Consider the following 12,531-nt stretch of genomic DNA (forward strand, 5'->3'; position numbering starts at 1 on the left):
AAAAAATAAATAGCAACTGTTGTTCAACAGTAAATAAGACATCATCTGCAGAGCGTACTTCCCCCTCTGGGGGCACCTTCCCCTGTCCCTCCCCCCAACCCCTTATCAGCTAATTTTTCATAAAGATTTAGACTTTCCAAATACTATGTCATATACAAAATTGCAGACAGTGGCTCATTGAGTTCAAATATATAATACTGTACTCAAACTCAATCAATATCATACATTTTCAGATTTCTTATGACCCACAATAAGCCAGAATAAACAGAACTATTGTTCCCGAGGGAACTCATTTAGTTTTATAAAATGCATATGTATACTATTTTAAAGAGCGTAGAAAAGAATAGACATTTGACTCTACATAATTTTACATGCCTAGGTTTTCTTTATATGATTTGCTTTTATCAGTTTATTTCAAGATCACTTAAAAATACAACTGACCACAAAAGTGAATAGGTTTTGTTCTTTAATGCAACTTAAAACATCGTAGTAATGGATAAAATGGAATGCTAAATAAATGCTAAACCTGACTTCCTTTCCATAAAAAAACCAGAAAAAAGTCTGAAATACTGGAGCTCGTAATACTGAAGATTAGATGCCAGCAGGCTCATTCACTCCTCACCTAATTTGTTTATTTTTTTGCAATAAACTTTTTTTATAAATGATAAAACCATTAACAGTGGATAAATGTTTTCCATTTCTTCCACGTGAAGTTTAGACTCGTACTTGTTTCTATATTAACCGCAAACAGAATTAAATATTCACTGACTACAGCCTTGTAAAACTGAATTAAAAATGAAAGCCCTCAGAAAGTCTGAGATGTGCTTTTATGCCATGAAAATGAAAATCTTCCCATGCAGCCAAGACAATCTGCTCTGAAATACCAGCACGAGGTACTGAAGCCAAAGTAACATTTAAAGCAAGTCACACAAAACTATGTACGTCATGTCATGGAACCTGCTACAGACAAGCTATGGGAAAGACACAACTGCGTTATGCCTCAGGAGTTAAAGTATGATGTTGAAAGTGACATAGGAAATGAAAGTTTCCAGTACATTACACCAGTAATACATTGAAGTGTTTTCTGGCAATGCAACCTTATACCAACTTTCAAGAAAGCTCAGGTCAAATGCAGCCTTCCAAAGATTTTCTTAGAAATTAGCTTTATAACAGTATGACTGTTACTTGGTGCTTTGAATTAAGGACTATTACAGTTTAGTGAACTCTACTAAAACCAGCCTGATGTTTGTGATCTGAATTCTATTATTAACAGCCTGATCAAATGCACGAGAGGTCGTCTTAATTTCCACTTTTTAGAGCAAATAAAAATAATTTTAATTTATCCTTATATCACCACTTAAGAAATTTTATTTTCGGTAACTAACTTTTAGCAAGGTCGAAGACAGAGGAAAAAAAACTCCACAAAATCATTTTTCAAAGAGCCAATTTAGCTATAAACAAATACTGTCGCAAGCTCACATTAATCTGAATAGCAATTAAGTTAAAATGTTCTTTTCCTCAAATGTAGCTACATGACTACAGTACTACTTTTGTACAAAGGCAGGTTTCAAGTAAGCCTCTAAACGCATGCATAATGTCAACAGTTAACATCTTCTAGAAGTCCTTGGTTACTAAGAATTCAGTGAAAGAAACCAGCAAATTTCACATATATCTACTAAAGAACAACATGACTAATTTTCATTAAAATAAGGTTTGGGATGAAATAAATTTATAGCTTTTTATGGTGAGGTAATATCACAGGGGAACCGCAATCACAGTTTGGCAGAGGTCCACATCCTATCAACATGAAATGCCGTATGCACGCCGTGAAACGTTACTGTTATCTGTAAAGTCAGTGAATATTTGTCTCCATAATGACACTTAACTGAGCACTATATTAAATAAATACCAAAGTGGGTTTCGTAGCTGCAAACCGCGTACACTTATGAACTGCAGACTGGTTTTTAATCGTCCAAAACCATTCACTCATCCCAGCTCTCTGCTAGCTGTGCTCTGAGAGCAGCGAGTTCCCAGGCCGTGGTTGCTGCGCAGGCAGGGGGCCGGGGAGACCCCCGCGCGGGGAGAGCTGGCGGCTCACACGCGTCTCCAACAGCACACACACAGATGGGAGTGCTAGAGGCCAAGGATGGCTTCAACCAACCCAATAAGGCGTGCCAGGTTCCAAGGCTACCATAATACTGGCGAAGGCAGAATAACACAGTATATTTACAATACATATAACTCAACCTCATGAGGTGAAACTTAAGTGAACTCTTAATTTGTAACAGCAGCTATATATACAGTTGTGCACAGGAGTACAGGAGGCAGCAGCGTTCGCTTTTGCTAAAAAGCCCGTCTTGCATGAAGAATGTGCAATGCTCAAGTTTAGGATTTTTTGTTTGTTTGTTTTTACTAGTCTGACAGAATATGCACAAAGGACACTGGAAAGACTCCTTTCCGCTCTGGCTGTCCTTCGATGTGGCCAATCTGCAACACAGGACAAAAAGTACAGAGATAGGTGTGTGTATACACATGGAGCTCGCAGGCTGCGTTTACTCCATTCAAAAGCAGCACAGCTGCATCGTCCTACGGAGTTTGCAGGTTCTTGGACAGTTCAAAATAGACCTTAGCTAACATTTGAATTTATGCAAAGGAACAAAATAAAACCATACATGCATATTATAAATAAGACAATTTAAGCAAAATAAATCTGAAAGAGAACAAAACTACCATTTTATTTGAAATCCTAAATAAACCATTGAATTTCAAGAATCTCACCAAAACAGAACCCTGATTTTCTTTTGTTTAGTAGACTAACTTTCATTAACGAGACACACATCTCTGAAAAGCATTCATCTGAGTTAACTGAACAAATCCTGAGCATCTCACTTAAGGGAAATGTCTGCTACGCTTGTGAAGTTACTTAGGATAATCTGCCTGCTTCACTTAGAATGCTAAAGGCCCAGCTGTTATCTCACTGAATTGGTTTGATTCCTAACGATTTACATGCATAGTAGTGTTTATAACAAACCCCAGTATTGTCTGATTAAGTATCCTTCATGTACAGCTTCTTAGATGGTTGGTGCAATAATCGTTTATGAAGAAAGAGCCAAACAATTTCTAAAGAAAAAAAATAAGGCACCTTCTGTATGAATTTTACATGCATTCAAGACTGACAGCATTGGAGTAGCAGTCTTGAGTGATCATGTAGCCCTCTTCTCATCCTGCTCACTGCTTTCAGAATAGTGTACCTCCTTCCCCTTCCACAAGCTAACAAAATGGGAAGGGGAAACATGCAGGGCTGGCCATTTCCTCCTGTAGAGCCAAATTTTTGAAGCGTATGAGTCAACAGCCCTTGTTTCCCTTCTGAGAAGAACTCAGACTGGAGTACTTCACGGAACTTGCCAAGCGTGCACCCGGAGATCGTACAGCAGCACCTCACAAAAGAGATCCAGCAACTAATGCGACCACAACCAGGGGCTGGGGGATAGGGTTAGCAGGGCAGTTCTCATGGGGCACTGCTCTTTTGATACCACCTGTTCAGCTGAAAAATCTTCCACACTGAAATGATGAGAGAGAGGGAGCTGTGTAGCTAGAACCAAAACAGCAAAGGTTGTGCTGCACTTTGATTAGGAAATCACAGGCACCATTGCAATAAGAATTTGTTTTAATCACAGTAAAATCTGTCTTGTTTTCCCCAGTAATAATCACAAATAGTTTTTCAGACTTCCAGAAGCCCCTGTGTGTATAACTTGGCATTTCTTTTCAATTTAAGATAATTACATGTCTCATTTTTCAGGAAGGGTCTATGCATACTCAGTAGAGTAGAAAACATCACCTCTTCCTGCAGTGAAAGGCTAACGTGCATTGCAAAGAGTGACATGTAGATATGTGTTGTTATGAGCCAGCAATAAAGCCAAAGCCTGTCAGAAGGGTTCTGCAGACTCCCAGGATGAGACAGACCCTACCACAGAAAGGGGGCTTCTCTAGTGCAAGTTTAAGGGCTGGATGTTAGCTCAGACAAAAAACTCCCCAAACCCAACAAAATAAAAAAACTCAACACCCACAAACCCAAATAGAAATAAATCCTCCAAAATTGGAAAAAAGAGGATTTCCTCTAGAAGTCATACAGAAGTTGCGTGGAACTATAAGGAAAAGATACATACCCACCACTCTTGGTCCTCTTCACCAGTTACAATAATTACTTCTCCTTCAACAAACGTGAGCTCATCATCATTATCTGCCTGGCAGTCATAAATGGTCTTCACTCGCCTCACTTTGTTTTTCCCCTAAAAACAGAATGACATTTTAGATGGAGGACATGAAGAACAGCACAAACATATACAGGATCAGTTTTTGGCCTTTTTAGTTATGTTTCCTTACACAAGAATGTGAAGTTGTTTTCCCTGCAGCTGAGGACATAAAATCAAAAAAGTGGTTCAACAAGGGTATTTTTAAGAAAAATTAAAATTACCTACATAGATATAGGTTTTCTTAAGACTTCTTAAGATTCAGAACTCCCAACAGATGTAACCTACACTTCCTCCAGTAAAGAAAGCTTAACTAGTATTTTTAAAGTGTTCCAGCCCACAAACACCTTTCCTCCTTTAATAGATATTCAGTATAAAACCCTTCCACGAACAGAAAAGGAAATCCAGTCTCTGAATGTTACAGGAGAAGTGATGGCTGAGGAAAACGTTGCATTAAAAGCCCAGTATTCCTTACACTTTTAGTTTTGGATCTAGTGCAACACAGTTTCCTGCAATTTCAGATCTGCTTATAGGACAGGAAATTATTTTTTGGCTGATTTTTCATCCAGTGGGTTAGCAATTTCTTACGAAAAAACTTAATTTCAGATGGCAGTACTATTTTGTGATGATAATTCACAACAGATACTCTTACAGCTCTACCATTCTGAGTCCAAGGATTTTCTAGGTCATACTTTGCTGCATACTGCTGTTTTTTTCATATAAAAAACCCTGAGCCACAGCCTCCTCTCCAAACATGTGTTTCTCACGGCAGGGAAAATGCTTTAAATTATTTCCAAATAGAGTAAGGAAGCAATATTCACAGAAAAGCACTCCTGCTACTTTATATTCCTGTATTTTCATGCCCACACTTCTTCAAAAACTACAGCTCCTCCTTAGAACAAAGGTAGTCAGATAACAAGAACACAAAAAACCAAAAGCACAAGGAGATGAGAAGCAGAAGGGCTATGATGGAAAAAGTCAGCAGGCTTTGAGAAATCTGAGCCAAAAGTAACTTCACAGAGGAAATTTCCTAGGGAGCCTTCTCTTCGCCATTACCTACCCTCTTGAAATACCTCCATGTTTTGGCAAAAAAATATTCCCTGCAGACCAAGAGGGGCACAGACAGACGGCGAACAGCACTCAGCCTGAACCCACGGTGCAGCAGAATCACAGCTACAGAGGGATCCAAGGGACAAAGCAGCTAACGCAGCAACACGGCTAGAAACACCCCCACTCCAGAGAAATGAACAGAAATACCTGAAGCTCATGAGATCAAAGGGTTTGCTGCAGGAAGAAGTGACTTCAAAGAACGCCTGCTTTCTTTTTTAAGCAAATTCATATTATATGAACAAAAATCTCAACTACCACTAGGGATGGGAATTCAATATTAATGAGTATTTTGGGCTAGGCCCAGCTTTCAAGTCCAGAGAACCATTACAAACCAAGAGTGCTTCCAATCAAACCTCCAGTGAGGAAGGCAACAACTACTTCTGCCAGATAAAAATTGTCTCCTTCAATAAAAACACTACAGAAAGTTAAATTCCTCTAAACTTTATAGAACTTTATGCAGCTCTGCTTGTAAGAAGACGTGAAAAGTGATGGCACTTGTTGCTGGTTCCTTCCAATTAGTACCACAGATGAAATTTTATTATTCTCTTCCTTCCACTTGGTTATTTTATCCTGGGAAGGACAAAAAAAGGATGGATCTGAAGAGAGTATATATTTTCCGGGACACAGTTTGGGGCAGTGGTGTGTAAAGAAATAGAAGAAATTCCAGGAGACGAAATTTAGGACTATAAAGCAATTATAGCCATTCCTTCATCAGCTCCTTGTAGCTGATACCAGTACTTATTAAGAAGAGACTTTTATGCTAAAGAACGAACTGTAATCAGCTGCTGTGGTCATTAATAATCCCTCCATGCTTCTATTTACATTTAATACTTTTTTTTTTTTTTAAAAAAGGAAGCATTTTGTCTTCTTTATAGAAAAGATACACACGAAAGAACACTCAAGTGCCTGGTGTGGTTTTAGAAGCGTTCTGAGCAAATTTCATTTCTCTAAAAGCATCCTTTCAGGTCCTCGTATATTAACAGAATTGGTATATTTTACTTAATAATTCTGAACAAATGATCTTCTAAAACTTCCAATACAAAAAAATTGTGCTCCTCTATTTAGTGGCTCAATAGTCAAATCCAAGAGTGAAATTCCCACGAGTACTAGTGGCTGCTGTCATGAGCCCTACAGTCGTGCTGTGATGCAGCATTCCACCAGTCTGTGAGGGGAGGATACAGCCAGAGGATGAAAATGAAGGCAAGGCACTTTTAAGAGGAATTCTTGCACATTATTACTTGAGAAAAAAAGACTGCAGTGAACAAGGTGAGATAAAAGTTGCCTGAGAGCTTAAAAAAAACCCAACACAATCAACTCATTGACTATTTGCTTTCTTTCCTGCTTTTATGAAGTGACAAATAGCCACGACTGTCCAGCATTATTTGCCTGTATCTATTTAGAAGTAGGTAAGTAAACTGTAGCTGCAGACACCTTTTGATAGACCCCTGTACTATTTTATTTCGTCTCCAAGCACTCAGGAAGCCCAAAGCAACAACCCTGATGTTGTCAGTTCAGACAGGAGCTCACAGACCTGACAGAAGCCAAGCAGAGCAATGGCTTCAGAGAAGAGTGTTCTTCCCGAGACAAGCACAGGGGAGAAACTCATCCTCTGCTTTCACTACAAGAACAGAAGTCTTATTTCCTTTTACCTAAATGCTTTGCATAGCCAATTTGACAAGCAAAACCATCTCCTTTTTGATGTATTCTTAATGATGAAAATCTTAAGAGAGCTCTAGAGTTTCATAAAATTATTTCAGTATACATATGCATGAAGAATCCTCTGCCGAATGGAAGCTGCACTGGTTAGCAAGACAACTGGGGGTTGAATGAGGAGACTTGAAATCTAGTTACAGCTCCAACCCTGAAACTCCACACCATCCAGCAAGGTTGGTTTTGCCACTTCAGCAATATATCTGAACCCTTGTTAACCACTTGAGTACCTGGACATTAAATACTCAGGAACATTTCCTAATTTGTCACAGTTGACTTCAAATTTTTTATCTGACAATAGGTGCTAACACCCCTTCTTAGAGCTTACAAAAATAAACATTCCCATAATCTAAGGCGCATAAGGCAGTGAGCAAAGACAGCAAAGAAAACAAACATTCAGTTCAGAATCCTGACTGGCACAGATAAAAATGCTCATGTTCCCTAATAAATCTAAGCACACTACCATGCTCCTGAGACTCTGGTGTACGTTACCAGTATTTGTGTCAGCATGCCAGAGGGCTTGTAAACCCTCAGCATTTGCTGAAGCTGCTGGGGAGCACAAAAAGAGCTCCTCATTCCCCATCCCAGCCCACAGTGTTATGTTGCTTTGTGTGCGTAGCTCAAGTGGGTCTTGTTGTTTTTTTTTGTTGTTGGGGTTTCTATTTTGTGCTTTTTGTTTTGTTTCTTTTTTAACACAAATGGCTTGACAGTAACTTCAAAGCCTTCCGTGGATACTTTAAAGTAGCTGGAGTGATACCTACCATATTTATTTTCCTGGGAAGTGGCACAGGGGTTTCTGGCAGGGTATGCGTTATGTCATTAGACTCTTCAGATGCTTGCCTTTGGACGGTGTCTCTAGATTGTACATTTGGAGAAAGATCTAAGGAGTGAGATTTTTGATTTGCCTCTGAGGGCTGAGGCTTCGGTGATGCTTCTCCACCTTGAGTTTTAGCCAACAGCTCTCCTAGCTGAGGTTTTGGAGGAAGGTCCTTCATTTGCGGCTTTGGAGGCAAGTCTCCAAGTTGTGGTTTTGGTGGCAAGTCTCCTAGCTGAGGCTTTGGGGGTAGTTCTCCAGGCTTTGGGGGTAAATCTCCCACTTGAGGTTTCTGGGTTAATTCCAGAGGGAGAGGCTTTGGGGGCAAGTCTCCAGGTTGTGGTTTCTGTGGTATATCGATGGACAGTGAAGGCTTCTGAAACATTTCCGTGTGATGATGGGATTTATCTATTGAAAGATGATGACTGGTTTCTATTTTTCTTAGTGCCACTAAAATGAAAGAGCACAACAATGGTTTTTCACAATGTCATTTTAATATTCAAGACCTTAGGCACATATCAGACCTGTAGCTGTGTAAATGACCACATGTTCACTGAGCCCCAGCAACTGCCCATATGTCCTCCTCACCTGTGCCAAATGCAAGGTAACACAGCTTTACTAAACCCTCTTTCACTGAGGTCTCATTTCATTGCTCCTCCTGCAGGCCAGGAGTGCTTCATCCAACAGCTGCACTGTCAATTTATAGACTAAGTACTTCAGGTGAAATCAAGGGATTGCTTTTTGGGCCTAAACCAAAAAATATTACATATAAGATAAGATGCATTTTACAAAATAACCTATCAAGCCACTGATGCTGACTGCAATGAAAATTCTCTTTAATAACAACTATTCATAGCTACAATTCAACTCCACAGAACTCCCCCCCCCAAGTCTCAGGATTAGTACCTGTAAAATCCCACAAAAGAGAATGAGTGAGCATGTATGTCTATACAGTGTATAGCATAAACTAGGTTATAGACACTCAAACTAAGACTACTAAAAATGAATTACTGTAAATATTTAAAATGAGGGAAAGATGAGACAGTTTAAAATGTGTATTTTTCAGATTTTATGGAAGGAAATGGTAAATAGCTTTCAAATATTTTTTTCTCAGTGACATGTATTGATTCTACTGCTAAGTTCTCTAAGAAAACTTGACTGAAATCTATCTTAAAAACAGCACTAAGAACACCACGGAAACCCCCAAGCCCCTAAACCAAACAACCCTGTATTAAAAGAGATGAAGAGGGACAGGAAAGGTACAACCCATGATGAAAGCAGAGCGTGTTGACTAGAAGGAGTAATTTCCTATTGTATTCAGCATTGCTTTAGTGTTATCTAACACCAACCAAAGAGGCAGCCTGGCATTTTATTATGAAAGCAACACCACTTGCTTTGGAGATCAGCTACTGCAATAACACTTGCATGCTATAATTATGGTTATTTATACACAAAAAGGTAAAGTTTGCCTAACCTCCATGAAATAAGTTGTACAGCTACTATCAGATGCCTCATTTTATAAAATGTCTGTGTTGATACCTGTACATGGCTTTGTCTCTTAGGATTCTCTAGTACCAAATATGCAAACACTGATGATCCACACCGGTTTGAGGCTTAAGTAAATGATGTGAAAAAGCTGACAGTAGCTGATATCAAAGGTCTTTGGCTGAGCCCATCTTAGTTTTCCCCTGTGTCATTTTAAACCAGTGAAGCACTGCCTTACTTTGCACCTCATTGGTGGTCCTTTCAAAAGATGACACCATGTTGTCATAATTGTAATCTAATACAGCTGAAACTACACATCTGTATTTTCTGTTAAAATGATCTGCACTCTCAATTTCCATCACCTAGCACCACAAGACTGGATCAGGCATAATTTCCTGATCTTCAGGCTCTGTAATGATCACGCACTCATAAAACATATTTTTTACTGGATTCTGTATCAGAGAGAGCTACAAGGTAGGTCTCCTTTCAACTTTAGAGACAACTGCCGCCAAGAACTCAAAAAAACCCATATATGAAACCTGCCATATGAGTTTAAAGAGCCTAGAAAAAAAGAATATCTAAAAAGAGAAGGTCATAAGGTGTTCACTGGGATGATTGTCTCAGCAAGTTTGTCCCCAATATGTAATATGTTACAGTACCTGGTTCTTTTCAAAATAGTTACAACAACTCTGATTACCAAAACATGTCAATGGACACGACTTGCTTCAAGGGTATCAAGAAATTGGACTGGGGGATATTGGGAAGAAAAAAGAATTTACCAATGAGAGTGCTCAAAGACAGAAGTAGGAGCCCAGAGAGGCTGTCCATGGAGACACTCAAAACGTGACTGGACACGGCCTTGCCCAACCTGCCCTCGTGTCAAAAAGTTGTCCCTGCCCTGAGTGGCAGGTTGGACCAGCTGACCTCCTGTGGTCTCTCCCAGCTTCAGTTACTTTATGATTTTATTTCATTTCTTTCCTCCTTACATCCCATAGTTCTAACTATTTTTTTTTTTTTTAGTTTTACAATAACTTTCCCAAACTTCTAAAATCCTTCCAGTTTTGATAAGCTTTCATAATTTGTGTCATTTTAGAAATAAAAGGTTTGCTGAAAAGATCCCTATATCTAAAACAAGTATCTATTCCCACACACATGGAAAAGGTATCGTGAGCACACCCACAAAGAGAACTCTTACCTTTTTGAGGTAGTTTGGGAAGAACTCTAGGGCCAAGCGCAGTCTTCGCAGTCCCAGTGCTAAATCAACAGATGTGAATTATTAGTCCTTACAACTGTTATAAAACACACTTTCTCTTTCCCATTTTTGCACTCGATACAGCCATAATTTAAAGAAAAAATTCAAAATTTATTGTGCTTCTTTTCTATAACCATCTGTCCGTGGATCAATCCCAGAACCCAAAGTACTGTTAAGAATGACCTGTTTTTTTTGTTTTGTTTTTTTTTTTTTAAGAGAAAAAGACACACAAACCCCCCACAGCTTTAACACTACAGGGCAGATTTATTCTATGAACTATGGTGTGTGCAGATGTGGACTCTGAAAAGAGGTGAAGCTGAAAGACCAGCTCAGTGGGCAGAGCCTGAACTTTCAGGAAAATCTGGTCTTTAGAATAATTATACCGAAGCATCCAAAACGTCATGTGTCCTTCGGGTCAGTGGTTGAAAGTTTTTTGCCTCTGCCTTGTAGCCTCCTGCATGAGGATGACATTTTATTGCACACAAACTGCAGCTGCCTCAGGAGACAAAGTCTCTGCCACTGGCTCTGGGAAAACAACACACTTTGCTCTGTCAACCTGTGTCACAGATCCCTTAGCTACTCCTAGTGGTAAGCAACAAAACAAGCAGGACAGTTGTGAGTAGTTTAATTACAGCATATAAATCCAAGACAGTTGCATATTGCCAAAACTTCCTATCTTTAGAAAATCTTTTCTATCTTCTGTCTATTACAGACAATTTTTTTCAGAAGTAACACCAGGCTGGCTCAAATTTGCAAAAATGGCATGTGAGGGTAAAACATATTAAAAGTTTCTACAAAAACCCACCAAATTTCCTCTACCAAAACTACACCTGAGTCACTAGGACTTCCAGCAGAAAAGGACTTCTTTCCAGAAGAAAGCCAGTTGATTTAAGGCATAAAAGTCAAACAATAAATAATCAAATAAAAATAAGCATCACCTCAATATAATTGCTCAAAAAACAAGGAAGAAGAAAACCAGATGAGGAAGTTGCCAGAGTATGTTCAACAGAGCAGGGAGTATCCTGCATCGACAGCCTTGGTTCTGGTATTATTAATTTCTGAAGTTAACGTTTCAAAACGAGTCCAGTGAAACACTTTTATCTTCATTTCCTAGTTTTTAAAAACAGTCAAAATATATAGAATCCTAGAATGGTGTGAGTTGGAATGGACCTTCAAAGGTCATCCTGCAGTAAGCAGGGACATCTTCAACTAGATCAGGTTGCTCAGAGCCACATCCAACCTGACCTTGAATGTTGCCAGGGATGGGGCAGTGACCACCTCTCTGGGCAGCCTGTCCCAGTGTTTCACCACTCTCACTGTGAAAAGTTTAGTTTACAGCCATCACCCCTTGTCCTGTCACAACACACACTGCTAAGAAGCCTGTCCCAGTCATTCTTATAGGTCCCCTGTCAGTACTGAAAAGCTGCAATAATGTCTCCCTGGAGCCTTCTCTTCTCCAGGCTGAACCACCCCAACTCCCTCAGCCTTTCCTCAGAGGAGAGGTGTTTCTGCTCTCTGACCATATTTGTGGCCTCCTCTGGACCTGCTCCGACAGGTCCATGTCTTTCTTGTGCTGGGGGCTCCAGAGCTGGACACAGAACTCCAGGTGAGGTCTCACCAGAGCAGAGAAGAGCAGGGCAGAGCAGCACAATCACCTCCCTGGATCTGCTGGCCGCATCAGGCCACATGACCATGTCACGGCAGAAAACTGAAGGAACATCCAAGCTCAATCTTTACTCAATAAATAATTACCTCGGCTTTTATCTAATGCCATCAAGGATGGGTCCCACACTTTTACCCTCGTCTCACAAGTACCAGGCACAGCACCAGCTCGTTGTGCTGTAGCCCATCGCCGCTTTTTCCCCGCACGCCCAGCGCCGCCTGGACGGCGTCAGCGCCAGGGCCAGCCC

The 12,531-nt window shown here is 40.0% G+C and overlaps 1 protein-coding gene across 1 annotated transcript; it reads right to left on the minus strand.

The window, feature by feature from the left end:
• Positions 1–1,364: 1,364 nt before the first annotated feature.
• On the minus strand, positions 1,365–12,471 carry LOC103774768 (arf-GAP with SH3 domain, ANK repeat and PH domain-containing protein 1-like). The gene is made up of 5 exons (XM_008942193.1): positions 12,437–12,471; positions 10,565–10,623; positions 7,832–8,334; positions 4,167–4,289; positions 1,365–2,487 (listed from the first exon to the last, which is right to left on the minus strand). Exons 1-5 carry the CDS (start codon positions 12,469–12,471, stop codon positions 2,413–2,415), a joined length of 795 nt encoding a protein of 264 aa, XP_008940441.1. The 3' UTR covers positions 1,365–2,412.
• Between the last annotated feature and the right edge of the window lie 60 nt (positions 12,472–12,531).

This window comes from Merops nubicus, unplaced genomic scaffold (assembly GCF_000691845.1).
Source record: "Merops nubicus isolate BGI_N331 unplaced genomic scaffold, ASM69184v1 Scaffold11096, whole genome shotgun sequence".
Taxonomy (NCBI): Eukaryota; Metazoa; Chordata; class Aves; order Coraciiformes; family Meropidae; genus Merops; species Merops nubicus.